We start from the raw sequence: 25083 nt of genomic DNA on the forward strand, positions 1-25083 counted from the left end.
CAAAAATGCCCCTGTATTACACTCCTGTAATCCGGCCTTAGGCTGTGCTCCCATGTGATGTACAACACTGATGAGTTAGAACTTATGAACTCTTTTACCTTTTTTTTCGTGGTGACCTTTTATTTCCCCTCAATGTAGATCAATTTGCCACGCTTAAAACCTCATGTAAAGCCCATTTTTAGGCTTTATATGATTTTTTATAAAGCCATTTTTTAAACCTATTTCTTTTATCTGAGTTCATAGTTTATTTTTTTTATCAGTCAGTGCCCTGTGTTAACCTTTCAGCCTTAACATATACTTGGCTCATATATCTTAAAGGAGATGTCTGGTCATATAAGACATAGTCGTGTATAATGTGCTTGAACGATATCTGATTTGGCACCACATGTAGGCTATAAATAAGGTCTATTGATTCCCTGTGAAGTGGTATCATTATATGGCAGCACTTAGTTTGCCAGGCTGGAAACATAATTACAGAGGAGCGACTATAAAATCTGTGCATACAGAGCAGAAGTGTCTACCATAGTAAACCATCAGAATGCAGCTGTCACTCTTGTATAAAACCTCACAGATAGCTAAGAGGCATTGCTCACAGCAACCATCTCCTTGCATGCACTACTTTTTACATTTGTCCTCCTCATCTTGGAAGCGGAGAAGGGCTGTATAACGGTGAACGCTCCTACACAGGACTTCTGTTGAGCTCTATGAATAAAGGTGCTGCTGTGTGGGAGCGTTATATATCTTGTGTGCCAAAAATTTATGTATGAATTTGCTGTTCACAAAACTCCCATACCGCTGCCAGGTTCTTAACGGGCACTAGACATAAAAAAATGTAAACACGCAAATATTAATCTGTAGAGTTTTATAAGGGAAGCTTGAGGGCCAGCGCTTCTAATCAGTTGTAATGGTGCCAAGTCATTCTTTCTTAAAAAGGCCCTCCACCCAAAAACATTAGACATAAGGTGTTACCTGTACCACCACAAGGGGGAATCAAAGAATCTCCCTATTTCCAGTTTCCCTGGTCTGTGCTGCTCCTGTTGTCCAGTGGTTTTGTGGTCCAGTCTCAGACATTTAAAGCAACTCTGTATCCACCAACCTACCCCCTCAGACCGCTAGTACCGTACGTTTGAAGAGACTAAATCCTTACCAGTTGTGTCTTTTAAAATGTGCCTAGTGCCTTGGTTACAGCAAAAAATGATCTTTTAAATCTGTAGCAGCATTCAAACTGGTGTGGCTGTGCCCTAGGTCTGCTACGCCTCTCCTTTCTTCCTCTGCACCCTCCCCATCATTAAGAACGCCCCCAAGCAGGATTTCTCTTATTTATTAGTTGTCTAAACAGTACACCTGTGCCCTAGCGACACAGGTTTAGAGGAGCGATGAATAAAAATCATGCCTGGGGGTATTCCTAATGAGGAGGAGGGTGAGGAAGAGGAGAGGAAGAAAGGAAAGAGTCAAAGACCTGGGACCTGGGACTCACTGCTACAGATTTAAAATATAATTTTTTGCTTTAATCAAGGCACCAGGCACATTTTAAAGACATGACCGGCAAGGATTTGCTCTCATCAAATAGACTGTACTAGCAGTTTGGGGGTGTGTGGGGTAGGTAGGTGGATACAGACTTGTGTTAATGGTCCTTCTTTCCAGGCCCCATGAGTTTGAGTTTTGTTTGTAAGAGGTCTAGTACTACCCAATGTCCTTACAATAAATGTGCATAACCATAGGCCTCTGCAGTCTCCCACAATCCCAAAGTGATACACTCTGAGGGTTTATCTCTGGACCTGTCCCCACCCTTAAACGCTCACCATCCTCACGTTATATCTTCATGCTTTAAATACCTCCTTTAAGGTGGCAATATACCGCAAGCCGCAGGTACGGCCAACAAAAGTGTAAAGTGTATGGTGATCATAAGCACCAGCCTTTAGTCTTTTGTGTCTCACAACCTATTGGTGTGCTTTATGATAGCGACCTAGACCCAAACCCCTGCCCAAACAGGTCAAACCGTCACCCAATCACTTAATGCAAAACTGCACTAAAAACTGCACACCTGGTTATATGGATCCCACCTAGTATTTTGTGTCTTCTGTTTTTGTTTTATCCTTGTTAACCAAGTCCTGGTTGTCAATTTGGTTTGTTACCTCTTTCTCATGTTTTTTTTTAGAAGTTGGTACCAAGTCCTCACCATAGTTCCCCCTTTTGTCTAATAGTTTGTACCATTGGGCTCTACCTTAGTAGTTTGTTGCCCTCTGCCCCTCATGCCTATGATCAGATGCCCAGTTCCCTAGTGTTTAGCATTTTGTGTCTCCCATCCTGAGGTTTCTTGTCCCACCCTTCCCTACTGACCACAAAACCGTCAAGTGTAGTCATCACTGCAGAACTGCTGAGAAGTGCTCGTAGTTAAAGGGACACTTGCAGAACCCTGGAGGCCTATGCAGCCACCTGGTGCTGCATATGATGACAGCTCAGGGGGCCAAGTGTATTGCAGGAATGGGACCCCTGATGCGGCGGGCCCCATAGCAGCCGCTATGGCTGCTACAGTGGTAGTTACGCCCCTGCTTTTCATGCAGTGACCTGCTATTTGCACTGTGTGCAGGTTACAGTATAGTGGTGGTGGTGGCAGCAGTGGGTAGTTTAGGCACCAACTCTATAGGAGACAATAGGAAAGCAAGTTAATGTTGGGAGGCTGTCAGTTGAATAGTGGATCTGGGCACAGGGGCCATGTGACTCATTGTTTAAACTGGAACAGGTATTTATAGTACTGGCATGATAACATGGTACACACCCGCTCAACTTATATGACACTGTTTGATGAAGTCATTTATTACATAACTGTCACAGATTCTTAGTGACATCATTATTTAAAATTTGCTTTGAATGATGTCACTGTTTATACTGAGGTTTATTATTCGCTCTCAGTTCTGCAATTAACTCATTTATTATTATATAAATGTGCACAGAATATGAAATTCTATGGATAAAGTCCATGTAAATCAGCACAAGTATGGGCTAACTCCTCTGATGTTATCTTTATAATGTCATAAATAATTATACTAGGCCCTGGGCTTTGTATCCAAGAATTGTTCCAAAGACACCTATGTGCCATGGAAATATTACACGTCATGCTAATTAGCTCAAACAAGAATGATGCCATCTGTATATGAAGATTTTTCATATATGGCTGGGGTTGGCATGAAAATAAAAGTGATACTCACCTACTCTGATCCACCACAGCTGTAATTGGCTTCGCTTATCATAGCTTCTCCCTGGTTCCAGTGATGCATTGTTCCAGCAATAACTGCCCTCTCAGTCAGTCACTAAGGGAGGGCATTGTTGTGGCCAGTGATTGGCTAAGCGGGGCAACTCCTGTAGGGACAATGCATCATAGAAACCAAGAAGAAGCAGTGACAAGCAGGATCTGTCGGAATGGCAGCTATGGGAATTAGGATAAAGGAGTATCTTTTTATTTTTACTAGAGATGAGCGAACTTGCCGAAAGTTCAGATTTGCAACTCAAATGATCAGCATATGAATCCTGCTGCCTGGAGAAGCCGGATGCAGCCCAAAGACTACCTGGAAAACTACCTTTCATCAAGTTCCCTTTCTAATTTATACATCACCCCCCCATCCATATACAATATATTTTTAAATCTCTGAACAAACCCTTTAAATAGGATAAGGGCGATATTACAAAGCACGATCTATAGGAGGATTGCTTCCTCCTCGTTTCCCGCTCGCTGTCTGTGCTATTACATGCACAGACAGCAATGTGTGTGTGTGTGGGGGGAGGCAGCAGGGATCTGCGGGAGGGGCTGCCCAGACGATCTTTAGGTCATATGGGTGGCCCATTGAAGAGAGCAGCGGTCTGCTGCCGCTGCTCCTATTACACAGAGCGACTGGCAGCAGACCGTCGCTGTCGTGATCGTTAATATAGAACATGTTGAAACACAACGATCAGCCAACATTGTGCATGTTGGCTGATTGTTGCCTTTTAACATGACTTATTACACCACCGGTAATTGGCAAAATATGGCCGATAATTGCTTGGTGTAATAGGGCCTTTACAATTTTAGTGTGACACCTGCTTCTTTATGCACAACAGTAGAATTTGTGACGGAATGTTTGTCAAACAATGGAGTGGATGGTTCCTTTGTTCGCTAGCTGGAGCTGAAGAGAGGATTTGGTTGTGAAAGTATATAATCAAACAGAACAATTCTCTGGCTAGGTGGGAAACTAATATAATCAGCACTTTTAGCTTATCCATATTATTATCAGATGGCTCCTGTAAGCCTGAATTATGTTCTGCATGAGTGTGCAAAGAATTCTGGATGTAGTTTACTGAAATCATAAAAAAAATCCACATTTTGCTATAGCCATTTTTCTTTTATTTTTTTAGGACAACCAAGACGGACCCTCCAGTGAAGGGATTTTTGTTTCAAAAATAGTTGACAGTGGCCCAGCTGCCAAAGAAGGAGGACTTCAGATTCATGACAGGATTATCGAGGTATGTCTATGCTGCCTGCTTACATTTCATGTCAAAGTTGATGATAGGTCCGTGACCTCTTTGCTAAAGGGAAGTATATAAGAATTTTTCTAAAGATGTCCTGGAAGTGAAGTCTACCGCATACCGGTGGAATGGGATAACAGTTGACCTTCATGTCCTGAGACATATCTTCTATATTTAGGCCAAGGCTGCATGTCTGAATTGTTGAAGATGGTTCTTCAAATGTTTTGTGGCTAATCATAGTGTATGGTGATGTATAAGAAATGAAACTGGGTATTATAAATTGGCAAAGGGTATATTTACACTTGACCACACAAATGACTATAATATTAAAGGTCTGTAAATCTCTTTTGTTGTGTTGAGTCATAATATGCACCTATAGAAGTTTATGGTGTTCTTTTGTATGAAATTTATAGCCTGCATTATACTCCAGAGCTGCATTCACAGGTATGCTTTAAGAGTCGAAATCTTCCAACATTCCCTGCTTTCATAATGTCTTTACCAAGCTTGCACTAGTTTTTATTCTGTAGTCTATAACAAGACAGTGTAGCAATAGCTAATAGTTAGCTAATGTGCATTGGCACCTTTACTGTCTCTTTAACCAAGCGCAAATACATAATACAGCACCAGAACCAAGCTTATTATATAAAGTCAGCACCAGAACTAAGCGCATTATATAAATACAGCACCAGAATCAGGCTCATTGTGGTCATACAGTAGCAGAACCAAGCTCTTTATATAAATACAGGAACAGAACCAAGCTTATTACATACACCAGAACAAAGCTTATAAAATATTTACTGTAAAATGTGACCCCCTAAATATATTTTTTTCATTCTATACCCCACCACAATGTTAATCACAATGTGCCCCAGGATAAAGTATGCTCCACATTGTTTTACCTGAATAAAAAGAAATGCTTCACAGTGTTCTCATTGATAATAATTGTCCTACAAATTGCTCATGAATGAAAATGAACACACACGCACCTTATATTGTGCCTTTAAATAAAAATATGCAACACAATATGCTCCTGAGAAAAAATATGCCTTATAATGTGCTCATAAATAAAAAAAATTCCCCTGTTGTGCCCATAGAACAAAAAATTGCACACCGTGTGCCCCTACAATGAAAAAAGCAAAACAAAAACAACTCACTCTCTGCCCCTTAAAAAAAACCTTGGGTCCTTCCATCTGTGTGTACATTCCTCCCAATAGCAACCAGGTGAAATGTGAATGCAGCTCTAAGCTATAATAATATAGGCTGTAGACGTAATACAATATATCTGTACAAAGATGTTCAAAGATGAACATACTCTTTAAAGGTGAGAGGGATGATACGATTTCTTTTGTGTGTTAGTTTATACAGCTTCAAGGGATCGCCTTTAACTGATAATAGTCAAGTCGCTATGGAACTGAAGAATAGACGACTCTAATTATGGCTGTGTTTAAAGTTAAATGGGATTAGAGTGTTTCTTAATGATAGATTCCCTTTAAGCTGTCTAATCTCTCCTAAAGAGAGTGCTTTTTTTTTTTTTTTTTCTAAACCAGCGACAAGCTTTCATAAGAGCCGGTGATAGATTGCAATAATTGCTGAAGAGCTTCTTTTCACTGCATCTTAAAATAATGAATGAAATCTGAGATTTAATAAGATATAATGTGCTTTCTAGAAACGTTCAGCGCCAAGGCTTCCCTGTGATCTTCATACTGCTCCAGGTATATCAATTTGTTTCAGTGTACGTCCCTAATCTTTGCTTGGCTCGCAGCCTTCCTTCAGGCCGCACTATGACAGTTTTTAGGTCTGATGAGCCAATTTTCCAGAGATTTTCCCCAAAGATGTTGGGTTAAAGAAGCTATGTGCCTGGAGTGTCTGATTTTTTTTTCCAGCTTTCAGCTACGGATGGGAGGAAAGGGTGAAGCAAGGATAAAATATCTTGTTTCATTAAAGGACCCTATGAATAATTCTCAAAGTTTTCGAAGTGATTTAAAGGGGTTGTCTGAGACATTAACATTCATGGCCTGCCCTTTAATGTTTGATCAGAGGAGCTGTCAACAACATCAACCCTGCTGATCTTTACAGCGATAGATTCATAGGGTATGAATGTTGTATCTCCTTTTTTTTTTGTGCTGTTTTTTTCTCCTCTGTGGTATTATTTTGTCTCTTTGGCAGTTTTTCCAAAATGCAGCATAGAGAATGTTTGTTTGTTTTTGTTTTTTTGTTTTTTTGCAGACTGTGGCATTTCTCTCCCATAAAGTTTAATAGCTTTTCTTCTGTTCGTCTCAAAAACGGCAAAGGCAAAACCCCCCAAAAAACTAAACTCAGAAATGCCAGAAAAAACGTCAAGATATTCTTTGCCAGTTTTTCTGGCATTTATTTTTAGGCCAGAAAAATGGCACAAATAAAAGCTGGATGTAATTGGAGATGGCCTCGGCACTACTAGCTATGGCAATCAACACCGGTTGCAGGTGATCTCTGGAATGGTGGAGTTGGCTCGTGGTGCAACAACTGAGTGGTGCTCTACTGGTAACACAGTCTCTTGATATACACAGCAAATTAGAAGAATGCAGTGGCACTCACCAGATTAAGTTGCAAAAATAGAAAGTCTGAGGCTGAGAGAAAGCTTGCGTCAGCTGAGCACGCGAAATGATCGTCGCCCGTCTGTACCCATGCCAGTGACCCGCAATGTAATAAAGACTTTCTATTTTTGCAACTTAATCTGGTGAGTGCCACTGCATTCTTCTAATTTGCTGTGTATACAAATAAAAGCTGGGTCCGGGGCACCCTCCGTGCTTAGCCTGCATTTCTTAGGCCCTAGTCACGCAGTAAAATTCAATGCAAAATAACGCACAAAGGACTGCACATCATCAATTCATGTGATAGGCGCTGTAAATGAGCGACAATATATGAGATTGGTGCTCCTTTATGCTTGAGGCCATCCAATAAGACCTTTAGACAGTTTTGGTCTTGTTACCCATAGCCACACTACTGCTTTACGGCCTTCACGGTTTGAGGTTTCGCCAGTGAAGGATGCATAGATTACAGGGGTAGTTTTTGTGATTTTGCTTTCTGGCAAAAAGTGAAATTGTGTCCCCTATCCTCTTTTCCTTAAATTGAAAAGGGGAAGTTGGATGTGATATACAGTATATCATTGAAATCATCACTCTACAGTCATCTTGGATAGGCACCCCTTATAGGGAGAGAGTATGTGCATTATAGGTCCAGATATCTATTTATACGGAGTAAAGAGGTAGCCTTCTTATCAGGCCTTGACGAACTGGACTCTTGACTATTTTCGACATGAAACATTAGTATTATAAATGAACCCCTGTTACAGATGCTACATTGGGTTCCAGGACCTTTGTGTTACACCTCTCTGCAAGAGGAGATGGGAATGGGCTAATGATATACAGTGCACTGAAGCAGGGGTATGGAGTTGTGTGTAAAAAAATATATATATATATATGGAGAGCGCATTAAATAATAGGGGCCACTGTGGTCTGTAATGGAATATTTTATATTAATTTAACCCTGCAAGCAATGTGGCTATTACTACTAATATTAGTAAATGCACATTAGTAGTAGTAATATGATTTTGGCATAGACTAATAATTTTCCATATGGGTTTATGTACATAAATGCAGCAGTAAAGTAGATCTATATCCTTGTTTTAAGAACTATATATATATTTCCCCTTAAGTATGAACACTGCTGAGAAATTGTTGGAAAAATCACAGCATTAAACTCACACAGTCCTGACCCCTTTGTATGTGATTTCAAGAAATTAAGAAACAGCTGTAGAAGATTTTGCTTGTTGGCAGAAGAACAATATGTATCTGCTCATATTATGTTGATAAAATAGCGCTCGGGATTTGAGGAGGTAGGAGTTTCAAATAATAGCTGAGGTCCAGCATTTAAGCGCAGCCAAGACTTCATAGTTTTTTCATGATTACATTGCAATGTAATATTAATATAACACAGATCACTGGGCGAGCCAGAGCCAGACGAGAGCTGGACAAACAGGGATCTGCTAGGGATGAAACCGCCCCATGAATATACAGATCTGTGAATGGGAAGATAATCCAGATTAGCCAAATATGGAGGGGTCATTGTGTCATGTTAGGGGCAAACACTTTGTATGGATGGTTTACACTGGAATTGTAAACTTTTTATGTTTTTAGCATTTCTACATCTATTTACTACTCATATAAAGTCAAGTCATTGAATAAATAGGGCCACCCTTAAACAGGACCTGGCATATCTGGTTTAGTAAATACTAAATTTCCCTTATTTATAAAAAGGGAAAGGGGGGATTTTTAAACTTTTATTTTGTGAGGAGCTAAGTCATATTTTTAAAAACTTGTTTACATTTTTTATTACAATTTTTAAGTCTCCCTAGGGGATTATTACATACAATCATTATATTACATATACTGTTCAATGCTATGCCAAAGCGTTGATCAGTGCCAATGCCAATGCAAAGCATTGATCAGTGTTATCTGTGATAATCTCAGAGAGTCTGCCTGTGGCAGACTCTATGAGAAGATTGGACTGCACAGAGGTATTTTACCTCCATCAGTTAGGGGAGACAATTAGGACCCCTACAGTCACACTACAAGGCCTGATCGTTACACTGCAAGTCGCGATTGTTCCAATGTGAGTCCCGATCGTTCAGTGATAGGAGCAGCTCCTGTCACTGACACCTAAACACTGCGATCGGTGACGTTTAGAGGTTTAATGATGGGTGGCAGCATGATCGGCCAGCTGCCAAGCTCATCTCCTGATCTTGCTTCATAGAGCTTTCAGACCCTCTGGCGTACCAGTACGTCATGGGTCATTAGATGACAGGCTCCCATGATGTACCAATATGTCATGGGTCCTTAAAGGGTTAAAGTACATAAATAAGGTGACAGTTGGGTCATAGCCATTTGCCAAGTGTCCTGACATTATCTTATCGGCACTGACAGTATCAGACTGGGTAGGGACACACCCTATTGACAAAATGGTAACACCCAGTTGTAAATGTCTCCATACACTTCTAGTAGGGAAAAGAGAGTTCTCAGAGAAAAAGAGGGGTTCCACAACTGATCATGGGAAATGTAAATGTCCTCATCTTGAACGGTTTAGAAAACTTCAGCATGAGGTTCATTAATGCCCGAGATTATTCTGCAAACAATGAGAACTCTATGTAGACTTTTACGTTAAGTAGTAGCAAAATTAAAAAGACCATTTTTTATGCACAAGGCTTTAATGTCTACCCTTAAACACAAATCCCCTGCATGGATGGATAGATTCTGGCTGCCTGCAGTCATCCCTGCAGGGTGCTTAGAGCTTACTGCATACTGGTATACATTGAGGTGAATAATAAAACAACATGCAGTAAGCTTCTACGCTGGCACTGAAGTAGACATGGCAAACAGAGCCTTTACATGTAAGGCTCCGGGACTTCCTGTTATACCCAGTCTTTCGGTATAACAACCTCATTTCAAGACGAGCAAGAATTTGCAGACTTTCATTAGCTACTGTGGAAACTTGGACTGGCACAATGACAATCATTGCAGTTCCTGAAGACAATTGTTACAATACGACTTGACTTTCATGTGGTAAATATCACATTTTTGCAATCTGAGTTTGATAGCTGGTCCCATGTTTCAAATTGAAGAACTTCTGTTCATGATTTCAGGCTGGCTGCACAGCCTCGCTATGTATTTAGCTGCACATCCACTGTCCCGTACCATTGTTTGTGCTTTGTTTTGTCTTCTCCATGGAGATCTTTGGTTAACTTAAAAGATGGAATTGCAATAAGTTCTGCCATGTAGTTAGTGTACAGTACACAGGGAGGTTCTTCTGTGGTCAGACAATTATACGTCAGAATATGGTTGTCTTGTCTCTTACCCTATAGATTTGTTTCTTCCTGTGTACATAGGTTTAAACGCCATGTGGTTTAAATGTATGTAATTAATGTATTTCCTTTTAACTCCCATAGTTCACCATCTTACAGCATTCAAAGGGTGAATTACAGGCGTAGAGGCACAGTATGGGGTTATACTGCTGCTGGGTAAGCCATGGATGGGATGGCTACTAACTGACCGCCATGCAAGCAGAAATCAGGACTCTTACCTTACAATTTAATAAATAGTATTATTTCTGGAGTTGCATAGTAATCGTCTGAGTGGGAGCCCATAGGCACAAGCTAACGTTAGGGTCCATATACATGGCCCAATATGGGGCTGTGCAAGGACGCAAATGAGTGAAAACCAGCAAGATCGGCACACGTTTGCAGTACCTTCGGAAGGAGCGATTAATCGCATGGCTGGGCTGCACAAACAATTACTGTATCGTTTGTGCGCCCATTTAAATATATTTCTATGGGCTGCACATCTCCTGTTTACACATAGAGATGTGTAGCCAATAGCGATACATTTTGAAGCCACACAAAAGATGCAATCAGCTGACACTGATCCCTAACGTTTTTACGTGGCTGAGGGAGCATTTCTAGTTCCTTGCCAATAATTGGCCCATGTAAAAGGGGCTTAAGTTTTCCCAAAGTAGTAGACCAAGGGGTGCACTATGGTGTTTCCTACCATTTGGCAATAGACGTTTGTTGCATAATCTGGAATGAACTGGGCAGATGAATAAAAATCTGCAATTTTTTCTTTTTGGGTGGACTTACAATAGAAATCAACATTTGAAAGCAGAAATCAAGGGATATTCTGGCAATAGAAAATGTTTTATAAATTGCTGTCTTTTACTCCCCTGGTGTCCTCCTGTGGTGTCCTCGCTGAACGCTCCTGTCGCCATTTCTGAGACTGACTTGTCTCGGCAGTGACAGCCAATCACTGACTGAAAGGGGACAGCACCATGGCCAGTGATTGGCTGTGTGGGCTGTCATGGAAGTGTATAGCGACGGGAGCATTCAGCGCGGGACTTGAAGACACCACAAGAGGACACCAGGGGAGCACACTCCTTTACATATAAAGGTTCAGTATTTGCTGCATTCCTCCATATGATCCTACATAATAAAATGAGTGCATTGTTCATCTATCTGTCTACAGATCTTTCTGGACACATGTTTTACTGTATATATCAGAAGGGTTCTTCCTGTGATTTACATTTGCTTTTGAAGAGTATTACTGTTTGATATAACATGGAACTGCAATAATTGTTTTCATGTAGCTTGCGACTGGTCAGATCTAGGGCTGTATGATTTAGCTCTTTGAGTCTCAAGACAAACATGTGGTATTTGTATGTTCACAGCTTCAGCTTCAGTAAATGAATTATACTGATGTTTACTTGCAGATGTTCTGGCTATGAATGTTTCATTCCAGGAGGCACCTTTTCAATGCTGCCTTGTTTTAAGGCCTATGACGGAGCTAGTTTTCAACTGTGCTAAGCTTCCTGGGGATCGCTGAGATAGTTTTATCGGAAAAATATGTGAAATATAATAATTTGTTCCCTGTCTGTGAGGTGTTATGAGATGCACCCATCTTATGCTGCAGTAACATCTACACCCGTTTACTGACACCCTTTTTGTAATAAAATGGGCAATAAATTGTTCTGAGTTTTGGCCAGTATCACCCATTTTTGTGAGGTTGTCAAAAAGACAAAGGGGCACATTTATCAGCCCTCAATATTCAGCCTGGCGTACGCCTGCCGTGATGGGTGGGCAGGGGAAGCAGCAAGGCGCTGAGGAGGCATTGCCTCTTCCCGTGCCTGATTTATCATGGTTTAAGCCGGCAAACAGACATAAACCATGGCAGAAGTCTACACCTGTTCTGAAGCATGTGCCTCTTAGTAAATCCGGCAGACCGTATGGGGGCGGGTATTAAACACTGGCATCCGCGTAAATAATGTCCTCCAAGTTAGGCGTGGCCTTTGTGAAGGGCCATAATGACTTTGAACCTTAATTTTCAGATTACACGCCTGATTGCTGTCACCAGATTGCTCTGAAAGTGGCTTATTTCTCCTAGAATAAAGGGGTCAGGCAGTGAAATTTCATCATGCCTGACTTCTATCTCTTAGGAGCCCCCATTCTGTTTATATTGAAGGCTGAACCTGAACCAAGTGGTAGGTTTGGCTGATATAAGTATAATACAGTATACAGTATATGGGTATCTTTAGACTGGGGAACCTTGGGCCCACCAAAGCAAATGATTTTGAGGACAACATACAGTAAAGCTGCACAGATATGCATGTCTACCTTAACATTTGGCATTATAATTTCACATGCATATAATAAATAAATTCTAATAGGCAACTTGTGAATTAACCAATTACCTTTTGATGAGGTTGTCTTCTGCTGAACCTTTAGGACCAATGCCTGCAAAACTGGGCCCATCAGGGCATGCACTGAAAAACCGGTTCGACCCTGAGTCCGTTAGGAATGTTTAAATGGATTCACTAGTGGTGAATATGACTTAAAAACGGTAAATGCCCTATTACACAAAGCAATTATCAGCCGTATTTGGCCAATTAACGACCATTACAGACAAATCTCGTTTTGTGTAATAGAAGGCAACGATCAGCCGACATGCACAATGTCAGCTGATCATTGTCTTTTAATATCTTTCAACATGTTGACAAATGAGGAGCATATCAGCGATCAGCTGCCACCGCTCTCTGTGTAACAGTAGGGGTGGCAGCAGACCGCCACTATCACCTATGGGCTCTCCGGACGATCTAAAGATCGTTCAGCTAGCCCTCCTGCACTTACCCACTCACTATCGGTGCAGGTAATAGCGCAAGCAGCGAGCAGGGAACTAGGAGCAGCGAGCCCTGACCTGACATGTCGGCACTCGCTTGCTGCTGGAGATCGCCCCAAGTAATAGTGGCTTTAGTCTACGTGAGCCATCATCATTTCACCATGGAGTCCAGACATTTCATTATATGCACCTACATTTTTGGGACATTAAAAAACAAACAAATGCATGTGTGAGAGTAAAATCTAAGTAGGAACAAGACAGCTGTTGTACACATCTCAATCTTACGGAAAGTGTGCAATGCCAAATCGGCCCAGTTGAGAACACACGAGGAATCTGCAGATGTCTCACTTCTTAGGGAAACTGTGCAATGGAGCGAGTCAAGCAGTTTACTTGTCAGACTGGAATACCTATCAGCAATCCCACCGATGAAGACTTGTTCCAACCTTATGACAGTAAGCTACTGACCAAGATATCAGCATGTGATTAGCACAAGTTTCTTTCCAGGAGGTTTGTAGAATTTCCCCCTCCATAGATGACATACTATGATCTAGGACTTGTCAAAGTTGTGTTGCAGACATGATTGGTTATGCCTTAAGCAGTTCAGATCAGTAGGAGTGATAAAATATCTTTTTTTAGAAATTCTTTGCACCTAGTCTTTTCCTTAAATCACTTTCAGTTCTAGTAAATACAAAGCAAGTCACAGATCTTCAAAGTTTGGTAAATTCATTAGCAAATGACCTTTACTCCAGCAACCGCTGTTTACAGGAACGTGACAGCATTAATACATAGAAACAACTGTTTTATGGAATGGAATGTTCTTAGAATTCCAACACTTACATTGGGTTCTTGGTAATGTAGTAGCAATAGGAGTCATAAGTTCATATCCAAGAAGGCCACGATTTCCTCAAATGTTGTATGTCCTTCATCTCCTAAGTTTCATATGAGAAATCATAATACAGTGAAACCTCTTTAAAAGATAACCTGTATGGGAAACTACCTCTTTATCTAGACCAGATTACCTGCAATAGATTTTTTGTTCATATACTTTGCGTAGTTGCCATCTTTTTTGAGGGGACTAAACCCCTCAAGTTGGCTTTGAGTCTATGAGTGTTTTTTCTGTTTTAGTCTTCTCATTGGCATAATTTCTGTATCGTTCCATCTTGCTTTTGGTCATTTGGTCATCTTCTTTTCTGTTCAACCGTTTCAGGCTAATTTTGTTCTCCAATGGATCTTTTGAGTCTTCTTAGAATTTTTTTTTATGTAAATTAAATTGGATGTCTCTTGTAGCCAGAATGGAGAGCTGCTCAATAGAGGTCGCCATTTAATTCTACATTTAGGGTATGTTTACACTGAGCAAATGGAGCAGAATTCTGGGGAGGAACTATCCACAGGGCAATCCCACCTGCTTCAGTGTCAGGTGGCATCTCTATGGGAGGGCTTTCACGCCTCCACTTTCCGCTCAAAGAATTGACATGTCAATTCTTTGAGCAGAGGAGAGTGGAGGCGCGCGAGCCCTCTCATACAGATGCTGTCTGACACTGAAGCAGGCAGGATTCTGCAGTGGAGAGTTCTGCCACGGAATTCTGCCCCATTTGCTCAGTGTGAACATACCCTAACCCTGTAAAGACCTTTGCAGGGATAAGGTCTACCCGCCATGGATTTTAAAAAGACTCTTAAAGTGGAAGGTCAGACTTCATATTTCAACTTGTATTTCTTCTCTTACTATCAACAATATCCCCAAACATCACATTAATAAAAAACGCCAGTAATCCTTACATTAACATAGACTGCATATACTATGTATGCAGTTTCTTGAATGGTTCTTTGGTCATTGGCAGAAGCTCATTTCTTCGGTTGGAGTTCAATGTATATAGAAGAAAACTATACATTGACTATGTTCATCTCTGGAATTTAAGATGACATTTCCATCCACTGAAATGGAAGCTCATTGATGCTCAAGGAGGGCTCATTGACGCTGTAAATTCTTCATCTTGACTAGTCCCAAAAAAGTGGAACGATTAAAAGATTCCTTTGCTTCAGCCAGTAAATTATATTCATCATTGCTTGATCCTTTCAGAGCTTTAATGGTGGTCATATTGCACATCATTCAACTTCTACAGAACTTTTTATGTTTTATAACCTGACAGAAGTTTTGATTTTTGTGATAAAAGTTCTTAAATTTCTCGTTGCCTTTGTATCTATAGCACTGCCCGATACTGTAATTTCAAGTCCTTCAATCCACACACTGGCATTCTCTGTAATGATGTGGTTGACAATGATGTAGACAGAATTGTGTGACAGCGGCGGGTGTGAATGCTGATCAGTCTGAGGTCCTGCACACACCAGTGGCCTCTTTAAAGACACTTGGCGAAATGCAATTCATAAACTGTAATCATATTTCATGCCGCATCATTTGGAGATGCGGCTGCTGGATGTCTGCTCTGTGCAGGCCAGCTGGGGTCTTTGCTTTTTTTTTTATATTTTAATAAAACCTCACAGCATGTTGACAGTGTCCATTTGGTGGGAGTCTTGATGAAAGTAAAAACTCAGACTCTCTAAAAATGTCTATTTTTTTTTCTTTTTTCAATCTAATACAAAGTCAGAGATCAATTTTTTTTCCCTTGGGGGAAAAAAAAGAACAGAAAATGACACATCCGGGCAAAATTCAGAGGGTGGAAACTGAGGACTGATTTGGAATCGACCTGATAAAAAGGCTTGTAATTATGTGTGAAAACCATTTCTAGCCATTATCATACGGAGGGCATCTTGTTCCACTTCCCAGTCTCAGGCTGAATATGACTGTATAGTGTCACTTTCTGTCCTGCAAAATATATCTCAAGACGTTTGTTCATCCTAATTAGTAGAAAAAGTTGAATACATTACATTACTACTCTTGTACTTATCATGAGTCTTTCTCAGACAAGTCACAGCTCGTATTATATTCCAGAGCTGCATTCTTAATTCTTCAGGCTCCAGACCTCAAATCTTCCTGAATTCTGGAATTTTCCTAAACAGATGTAAGATAATCAAATTTTTCCTTCTCTGCTTGAATAGAGCAAAACTAAGCTGCTGGGGCTGTGTCTGTCGGCAAGCTTGTGAAATGTTTCCAATGGTAACCAGCAGAATTGGGATTGTAGCTCTGGACTACAATAAAAGATGTACTGTAGTCTAGTATAAGATACGTATTGATACATAGACTTTAAGTTTGTTGCTATCCTCATAGCCTTTTCTGTGTTAACAGTGTGTTAGGAGATACAAGAACTTGGACCTCCTCCTGTCAAGAAGGTTCCCAACACTTAAAGCATGCCTGTCATTAAAAAAAATTTAACACATTTGACACATGTCAAAAGTTTTGATTGGTTGAGGTCTGAGTGTTCACACTGCGATTGATCATGAGAAAGATCCCCTGTGCACAGAGTGTTCTCTCCAAGTTTTGTGTTATGTGACCTGGACTGACGCATAATGTAAGTCTATGGGGTTGTCCAGGATGGAAAATGTCACGGAGCCAGGAGTGAACGCTCGGCGTGTGGACTTTTTCCCAACTCTGTTTCCTGATTGGTCAGAGTCTGAACACTTAGACTTGGTCCAATCAAAACTTTTTTTTTTTCATTTAAGTATCTTGACCCATTGGCTTGTTAGGTGTTTCTGTAGCTCATATTGGCAAATCTATTGTATGGTGGAGCCATAGGTATGCATGCCTATAACTATTTTAATCACAGAATGGATAAACATAGTAAGTGTAATGAAAAGCACTTTTACAAAGTAGTTAAGCCTGGCAAATATTAACGGTAGAGGGAAAAAACACAGGCACCAAAAGTCACAGGATAAACATTGCCCTTGTCGATGATATTAAACAAGCAGCTCAATGGTCGTCTGGTGTATATGGGCCAAAATTCTCTTGTGCACTAGGAAGTCGAAACAATACACCCCACCAAACATGTAGCAGTAAACCCGACTCCATCCCTCTTATGTGTTTATTCCGTCTACGGAGAAACTCTGGATAATTACCAAGCAAATTCTGTGTAATCAGGCCTCTGCGGCTGCACGCTCTGATGGCAGATAAATGTTCTGTGCCTGTACTGCCAGCAGACAAGTCCGAGAAACCGCCGTAATGACAATTTCCTCAAAGCCCACAAAGTTCTGCTTTTTCTGTTTTCACAAAATAAAGTCAGATTATAGTTTAATATCCGCAGGGCTGGGGCAGGTCATTTAATGTATGTTACACAGCATTACTTTCTGGAGTGCGTTAATGGAAAAGATGTCTTAGTTTTATAAAAATACGATTTTTTTTTCAACATTATGGGGCCATTAAATGTTGAGAAATGCATAAACTGAGCCAGACTTCTAGTGTTCGCATATACATCTGTAAAAGTTTCCATAGACTAGAAGAGGCTTTGGACATTACAAGTTGTATGACAGTCAAATGCAATGCATTATGTAAGAGGAACTAGTAGGAAAACAAAAGTAGTCGGAAGTCCTTGGAGATACCGTAAAACAAAGGTCTAATCAGTAAATAGTAATAGGGCACTTATTGGGGTTGTATAATTCAGGCACAAAGGTGGTAAGAATTGGTAAAGGTAACAATATTGTTATGTGCTATGCCCCATTGATCTGGACTTGTTCATAGGGCAGCTAAAGTAAGAAAAATCCAACGGGTACATGACCACTGATTTCCTTGAAGAACTTTAAAGAAAACCAATCACCTCCATGCTCAATTGGGATAAAACTGGGCACTGCTCTCTGCCCCCATGCCCTGTAACCGGGCTAACAAGGCTCTGCCTGGCACAGCTCTTTGCCCCCATTCCCAATAACCGGGTGCTGGGACTGAGCATTAAACATGAATTTTTTTTAAATTGCTGCCCCACCGGATACCTTCAGGCACAGGGTCGGAGAGTTGGGCTCACCAGCTATTAGGTACTGGGGCCAGGTAACAACTCCTTCAGGGAGGCAAATGGTTTCCTTTAAATTTCATGCATGTTTAGAGTGCATTTCATCTGCACTAGCAGGTCATGATCTGAGGCACTTGTCATTATTCGGGCACCATGAATCCTGTTGTTTTTTGCCAATATAATGGTGACTCGCGCCCAGTATTTCTGCAGTGTCATCTGTTTTATCTCAGTTGAGCAGCCTCAATAACTTTACATTACTGCAGTTGGGTCATGTGACCACCCGTCTGTCTGACAACCAGAAAATCACTTGCTCTGAAGTGCAGAAAGTAGATCAGTCCTTCCTGTGTTACTGACTACCTGTGAACTGCATAATTCCATCATTACCTATCAGATCCCTCCTGGTAGATCAAAACACACACACCAGCTCCATCCTCCTTTCTGTTTTCCCCACACAGCGCTGTTGAAGATAGTATTTCTGTCCTCCATAAGAGGGCTCAGCAAGTGTGGTGATGAGACTCCACAAATACATCATGGAAAATGTAGGCTGCATTAAGACATCATGACAGGGGAACTAGGAGTCAAGGTGGCAGACAACCCATATAAGCCATATCAAATAAAATAGGTATACACAAGAACCTTTACTCTATTCTCAAATTATAGCCTATCCAGCACTATATAAGAAACTATTCTAAACTGATACTTTAGCCACAGCCTCTTTTTAGAAAAAAAAAAATTGATCACTGGTTCATAAATTTCCTAATCTGAGGTGTAAATTCCCAGCCAGCTTTCACTGCATACACACCCTCTCACGTAATGAAAACCTAAAACCTTTTTTAGAAATTTGTTTTTGTAATTTTTTTTTTTAATGTTTATCCATAAAACAGTTAAACACAAGACTCACTCTCCACAACCAAATTGTACCTTGGGACACATAAGAGCACTTTCTGCCCCATTAAATAAGGAAGAGGTAAAATTTCTGGTCATGCCTTAAAGAGTTTTCAGATCACTTTCCGTTTCATTACACACATGTAATTAATCACGTCGAGCAGATCTGTCTCATTATTAAGAAGCATTTCTCTGATGCTTCAGATAATCTTCACGGTAAGACACACAGAACATTGAGAACGCCAAAATGGTTTAGCACAGATGTAGGTTTTTTTTATGCTTTGTTTTTATTTGTAAAGTTGTCATTTCATTTTTTTTTTTCGTTTTTCGCTAATCTGAGCCTGGCTTGCACCTTTATCAAATAGTACATTGCTGTTGGCCACCCCTTTGGATGACTTTGAGTCATCATCTCCAACAAAAGATTGTTACTTGTTGTCATTTATTTTATTGTTTTTTTTTGTACGTAAAAAGTGTCCTCGACAACTCCATTAAAGGGGTGCTCCGGCGGGGGGGGGATTTTTTGGGGAGACCGGGGAGGAGGTGGCTGAAATAAAAGACGTCCACTTACCTCCCCGGTTCCAGCGGCGGGTCCCGCATCATGGCGCTCCGGTCCCCGGATGCCGTCCGCTTCCAGGTGTCTGACGCGGGCCCGAGACGTGACGTCTCAGGTCCGCTCAGCCACTCAGTGAAGGAGGCGGGATCCGTTTAAAGTCCGCTCGGATCCCGCCTCGTTCACTGAGTGGCTGAGCGGCCCTGAGACGTAGCGTCTCGGGCGGCGTCAGACACCCGGAAGCGGCCGGGAACCGGGGACTGGAGCGCCGTGATGCGGGACCTGCCGCTGGAACCGGGGAGGTAAGTGGACGTCTTTTATTTCAGCCACCTCCTCCCGGTCCCCCCAAAAAAGTGCCCCCACGCTGGAGCACCCCTTTAATATTCAATTTTTTTTCCATTATAAGTCTAAGGAGCTGTCTCAAAGGATATGATTGACAATGGGGAAATGAGACCCCCACAGATCAGAGGAACATGTGCTGCTCCCTGCTCCATTCTGGCAGCCCCATAGACCTAAAATGGAGCTGCATAGACAGCGATCAATGCGAGACAGACAGTAAAATGCGTTTCCGCATACTTCTCCTGGCATGTTTTCCAGAACAGTAGCCATCTTAGCAGTGGCTGATCAAAACAAGACATGTCAAAAGTTTTTTTGATGCAGGTAAACGTTAAAACGTCTAACACATGAAGGATCAAGATTGCTTATACAAAAATGCTAGTGTTAGGCTGGTCTATAGGGCAGCCCAAAGTATATCCTGTGATAACTGTGTACAAGTATAAAATAATCCTGAAATCTTGCAGTTTTCATTCTCACCACTGGGGCTAAAACTGAGACTTCCTGTTGTGTTTGTAGTGATAAGAGGAGGCTGCTGTAAAGTGATCTGTACAGTATTGCAGCCACATGTGACACCAGTAGATAGAGAAGACAACAGCATCTCCCTCGGGAATGACCTCTTTACAGGTCGCAGAGTACGCTCAGTAATGTTTTACATTCATCTAAAGGAGACAAACTCTGTCTATTGCCGTCCATGAGGCTTGCTGTAAAGCATGTCACTAAATACAGCTCAGGCAATATGGCAGCCCCCATAACAATGTACAAAAAAGTGAAATAAAAAAAACGACAGTCAGAAAATAGAAACAGATTAAAATAAAAGAAGAAGTTTTAATATCCGACTGCAAACAGTGAAAGGAAAATTAGGTGACGCTCTCCATTTAAAGTGTCTCTGGATTAACAATGGGGATATGTTTGGACACCAATGGTGATCGTGAACTTGGACCTTCATTCAGTGCTAGAAGGGAGAACATCATGGGGCCTTTCGCTAAGTAGAAAACCATCCCTTTTTGGGAGACCTCGGTGATGAAATATATTCGCTCATGGGGGCACATACAGACCCCTAGAGACCCTGTACATGGGTACGCTCATGGCCATGCAGTGTGTATGGATGCTTAGGTTCTCTATAATTTATTGATTCTGTTATTTTGAGTTGTAGATGTTGCTGTGCTTGCTTCCTAAGCTGTAGCTAATTCTTGTGTCCTGTACGAGGTAATCCTGAACGGAACAACAGCCCCGTCCCCCTTTTTCTTTTTTTTTACTTTAAAATAAATATTTTTTTCACATAAGCAACTAACTGAATTCACTAATCTGAAACAGATGTCAGATGTATCACACCATAAATCTTTAAGAAGAGATTACGGCAGGCAGTCACATACATATACCCACACACACACTTTTTCAATAACATTCAAATCTCTCGGTCATGACTTTGGTATGTTTTTGTGTATGAGGCAGTGGGTTAACCCCTTAATGGATAAGTTGTATGACTCCTATTAAAAAATTGACCACAACAGAGGAGCCCATCAGGATGACACTTTGTGATTCAGGTAAAGGTTGGGTAACCTACATGGGTCAACCATATATCAGGACAAAGCAGCTGGATTCTACCGTTTAGCCTTGTTTTTTTTTATTTGAGTAGGTCTAAAATCCTGTACTGGTTAATGTCTTAACAAATCTTATATATTTTTCTGGTGTTTAGACTTAGGAGGTTACAGCATATTATTATTTAATTAACCCAATAATAAAACAATATAAAGTAAGCTCATAAGCTCCCTCTAGAGGTGGCTACAGGCAACCAGAATTTCATCATTTGAGTCTGTGTCTAAGCAGTCGATCTGGAAATCAGTCTACACGATATGTAATCATTGTATACCTTTTATAAGCCTTATCCAGCGAAAATCTTTTTCTTTCCAATCAACTGATTTCACAAAGTTATATAGATTTGTAATTTACTTCTATTTACAAATCTCCAGTCTTCCCATACTTATCAGCTGCTGTATATCCTGCAGCAAATGTTTTCTTTTTAGTACTCTCTGCTCACACCTCTGTCCGAGAAGGGAACTGACCAAAAAAGCAGCAAATTCTCATAGCAAACTTTTGCTTCTCTGGACAGTTCCTGTCTCGGCCAGAGATGTCAGCATTTCCTGCAGGACATACAGCAGCTGATAAGTATGGGAAGACTTGAGATTTTTAAATAGAAGTAAACTACAAATCTATATAACTTTCTGAAACCAGTTGATTTAACAGAAAAATATTTTCGCTGGATAACCCCTTTAAAGAAGTCTGGTAACCACATTGTTTGCCACTAAGACACGGGAACAACTGGATAGAATTTGGAATAGGCTTATATTTACTGGGTATTTTTTACATTTTAAGCTAAAGGTTTTTATCATTGTAGAGTTAACTGTATCTATTTAGTGTTTTGGACTATTCCTCTAAGTGTTGGTACAAATGGACTAAAAATAGCATGGAAAAAAACAAAGCTAAAATACTACCAGATGCTGAAGAAACAAAAACATAGATAGTGTCCAGGTTTAAATAGTCTGGGAGCCAATTTACTATGTTATGAGTGGATGACAATTACTGATTAACAAGGCACAGATGCCCTCATTAAACGTTTGGAATTGCATGACATCATTGGAAGGGAACCAATCAGAAAGTATATACTCTCTTGGAACTCTACATGCCTTGACGTGACCCAGAGGTTAAACCATTCCTTACGTCTTTCTTTGCATTTTTGACATTTGGATGTATGGATCCATTTGAACTACTAAAGCTAAGTGATGCTTATGGGTAAATGTAAGGAAGTGAAACACGTAATGTTGCTTCATTAAAGTTCTATAAAGCAGCCATTTACATAGCCATACAAGCAGAGAGGGGGGCCATATAGCAAAGGCTAAATGAGAGCCTGCTTTAGGTGCTGGTGGACTTCAATCTTCCCTGTGATCCTTGGGTCCATTTCCTACATCTATGTTTGTACTCTTGCAGGGTCTGAGGATAGAAAACGTTCTTATGTTCTCATGCTGTTATCACCCGTTAAAGTAAGGGAATGCGGTCAACCTGGTTTAGGCTACCCTTCTCCTTGGCCCCCAAAGAAAGGGCATAGGCTTCCACTATGGTATTTACATCCTTAGCAAGCTATTGTCTGTATAAAAGTTAGGTTAGCAATATAGACATTATTGTTCAACCCCATTATTCATCAACTAGTATATGAGGTGTGGACCATGAGGACAGAGTTACCTGAAGTGCCAATGTCAGTTTAAGAATTAAGAGATCCAGTCCCGACTTCCTTCCTGCCACTTACGCCATGTATGGACTTTATGGGGTAGGGCACATAGGCCTACGTACTACAGAGGAAAAGGATTTAAAAAAAAAGTAGAGAAGAGCGAAGCATCCGGAAATTCTGAATATTACAGAAGGGCAAAATGGTTAAAGCATGTTGTCGTAAAAGTGTAAAAAAATGGAAAATCACCAGTCATCTAATTTCTGCCATTCCTCTTCTCTTTGTCCATATATCACTCTATTAGTCTCTCCTTGCTCTGCTCTAACTGCCTTCTGCCATCCTGCTCTTTCCTCCACACACAGCCGACTGGCCACCTCCGTTACTGCACCACCGTATATAGAGCGGGAGATGCTGACATCATGGCCGCGTCCCGTGCTCCGGGCCGCCGCCGCGACCGCCATCTAGCTCAGGCAGCTGCCGGGGTCCTGGTGCAGGGACCCGGCGCTGCGGTCTGTTCGGCCCCGGGGGGCGCCTCACCTCGTCCCGCTCCGCCTTCCGTCTGTGCCGGCCGGCGCGCGCGTCCCCGCCTCCTAGGGCGCGCGCGTGCGCCGGCTGTCTCAGATTTAAAGGGCCAGTCTGTCCCTAATTGGTAGTTGCACCCAATCACTCCCTATAAATCCCAGCATGCCCTGTCCCCTGTGTTGGAGCCTCTACATGCTTCCCATAGCGTTTGGCCCAGCTCCCTGTTGTTCCTGATACCTGTCCGCTACCTGGTCCCTAGTCCTTGTTCCTGTTTCCTGCCCGCTACCCAGTCCCTACTCCTAGTCCCTGGTTCCTGCTTCCCGTCTCACTGCTGTTCCTGTGTTCAGCCTGTCACCTGCGGTACGCCTACACGCCACTGTCAGTACCTACTCCTGCCACGCCTCGCCTGCCGTCACCAGCAACCAAGCCAGGGGTAGCGACCTGGGGGTCGTCTGCCGCAGCAAGTCCATCCCGCTTTGCGGCGGGCTCTGGTGAAAACCAGCGGCCCCTTAGACTCCGCTCCCTGGTGAGGTTTGTGCCATCGCTGGTGCCAGTCCAGTGGATCCACTACTCCAGGCGTTACACCAGTGAAGGGATTGGCAGAGGGGAGAGGCAGAGGCAAAGCAAGGGTAAAGGTGGATTAGTCGGGCTGCAGAGTTTCAGATAGACTGGAGGGGATCAAGGGAGTTAGATGAAAGGCCAGAGAGGAGGATGTTACAGTAGTCCAAGCGGGAAATAATGAGAGCATGTACCAGCAGTTTGGTCGAGTCAGGGGTGAGAAAAGAGCGGATTCTGGAAATGTTTTTGAGGTGAAGGTGGCAGGAGGTGGTCAGGGCCTGAATATGTGGTTTAAAGGACAGGGCAGAGTCAAAGGTGACCCCGAGGCAGCGGACTTGGGGGACAGGGGACAGAGGGCATTGATAGTAGTTCTCTGTAGTTCTCATACTTCTGTCTCAAAATAGTTTTCCTGACCCAAGTAAAATGAATTAGACGTCTTGGGAAGTTGTATTTTCAACAAAGAAAATTGTGGAGCTTCAGAGAACAGCACATTTGAGAGCCTGTGGGGTACAGGGGAAGAAGATGGAAGTGCAGCGAGTAGATTATGCAAGATTTGCAATTTCATTAAGAACAGATGTGATCCTCTGGCTGTTTTAGCAGCTTAATTTTGGACTGTGCTGCAAATTTATAAAAGCAGAAGACCCCAGGGAACAGTAGAATGTAAAAATGTATAAAACAAGGCACTGAAAAGAAAGGGTTTTTGATCACTAAGTAAATGTACCTTATCTTGGTATGAACACTTAATGTAAGCATTTTAGAATGAATAGTAAAGATAAATTTTTAAAAAATCTTTAAAAATTACACTTGGAGCCATCCTCTTATGTTATGTTGTTATAAACCGAATTCAACCACTACGTTGCACCACTCCTATAGTCCTATAGGAGTTAAAGCAATAATTCGGCAGCAGGGACACATACCCCATTTGTA

General features: G+C 41.6%; 1 protein-coding gene across 2 annotated transcripts in view; it reads left to right on the top strand.

Moving 5' to 3' along the window:
* Nucleotides 1-25083, top strand: part of PDZRN3 (PDZ domain containing ring finger 3) — a 188750-nt gene that overhangs the window by 24182 nt on the left and 139485 nt on the right. For both annotated transcript variants that reach the window (XM_069966862.1, XM_069966863.1), the window contains one exon: nucleotides 4390-4497. In XM_069966862.1, the coding sequence (XP_069822963.1) occupies nucleotides 4390-4497 (108 nt within the window). The remainder of the gene's footprint in view (nucleotides 1-4389; nucleotides 4498-25083) is intronic.

The sequence above is a fragment of the Dendropsophus ebraccatus genome, chromosome 4 (genome assembly GCF_027789765.1).
Source record: "Dendropsophus ebraccatus isolate aDenEbr1 chromosome 4, aDenEbr1.pat, whole genome shotgun sequence".
NCBI classification, from domain to species: domain Eukaryota; kingdom Metazoa; phylum Chordata; class Amphibia; order Anura; family Hylidae; genus Dendropsophus; species Dendropsophus ebraccatus.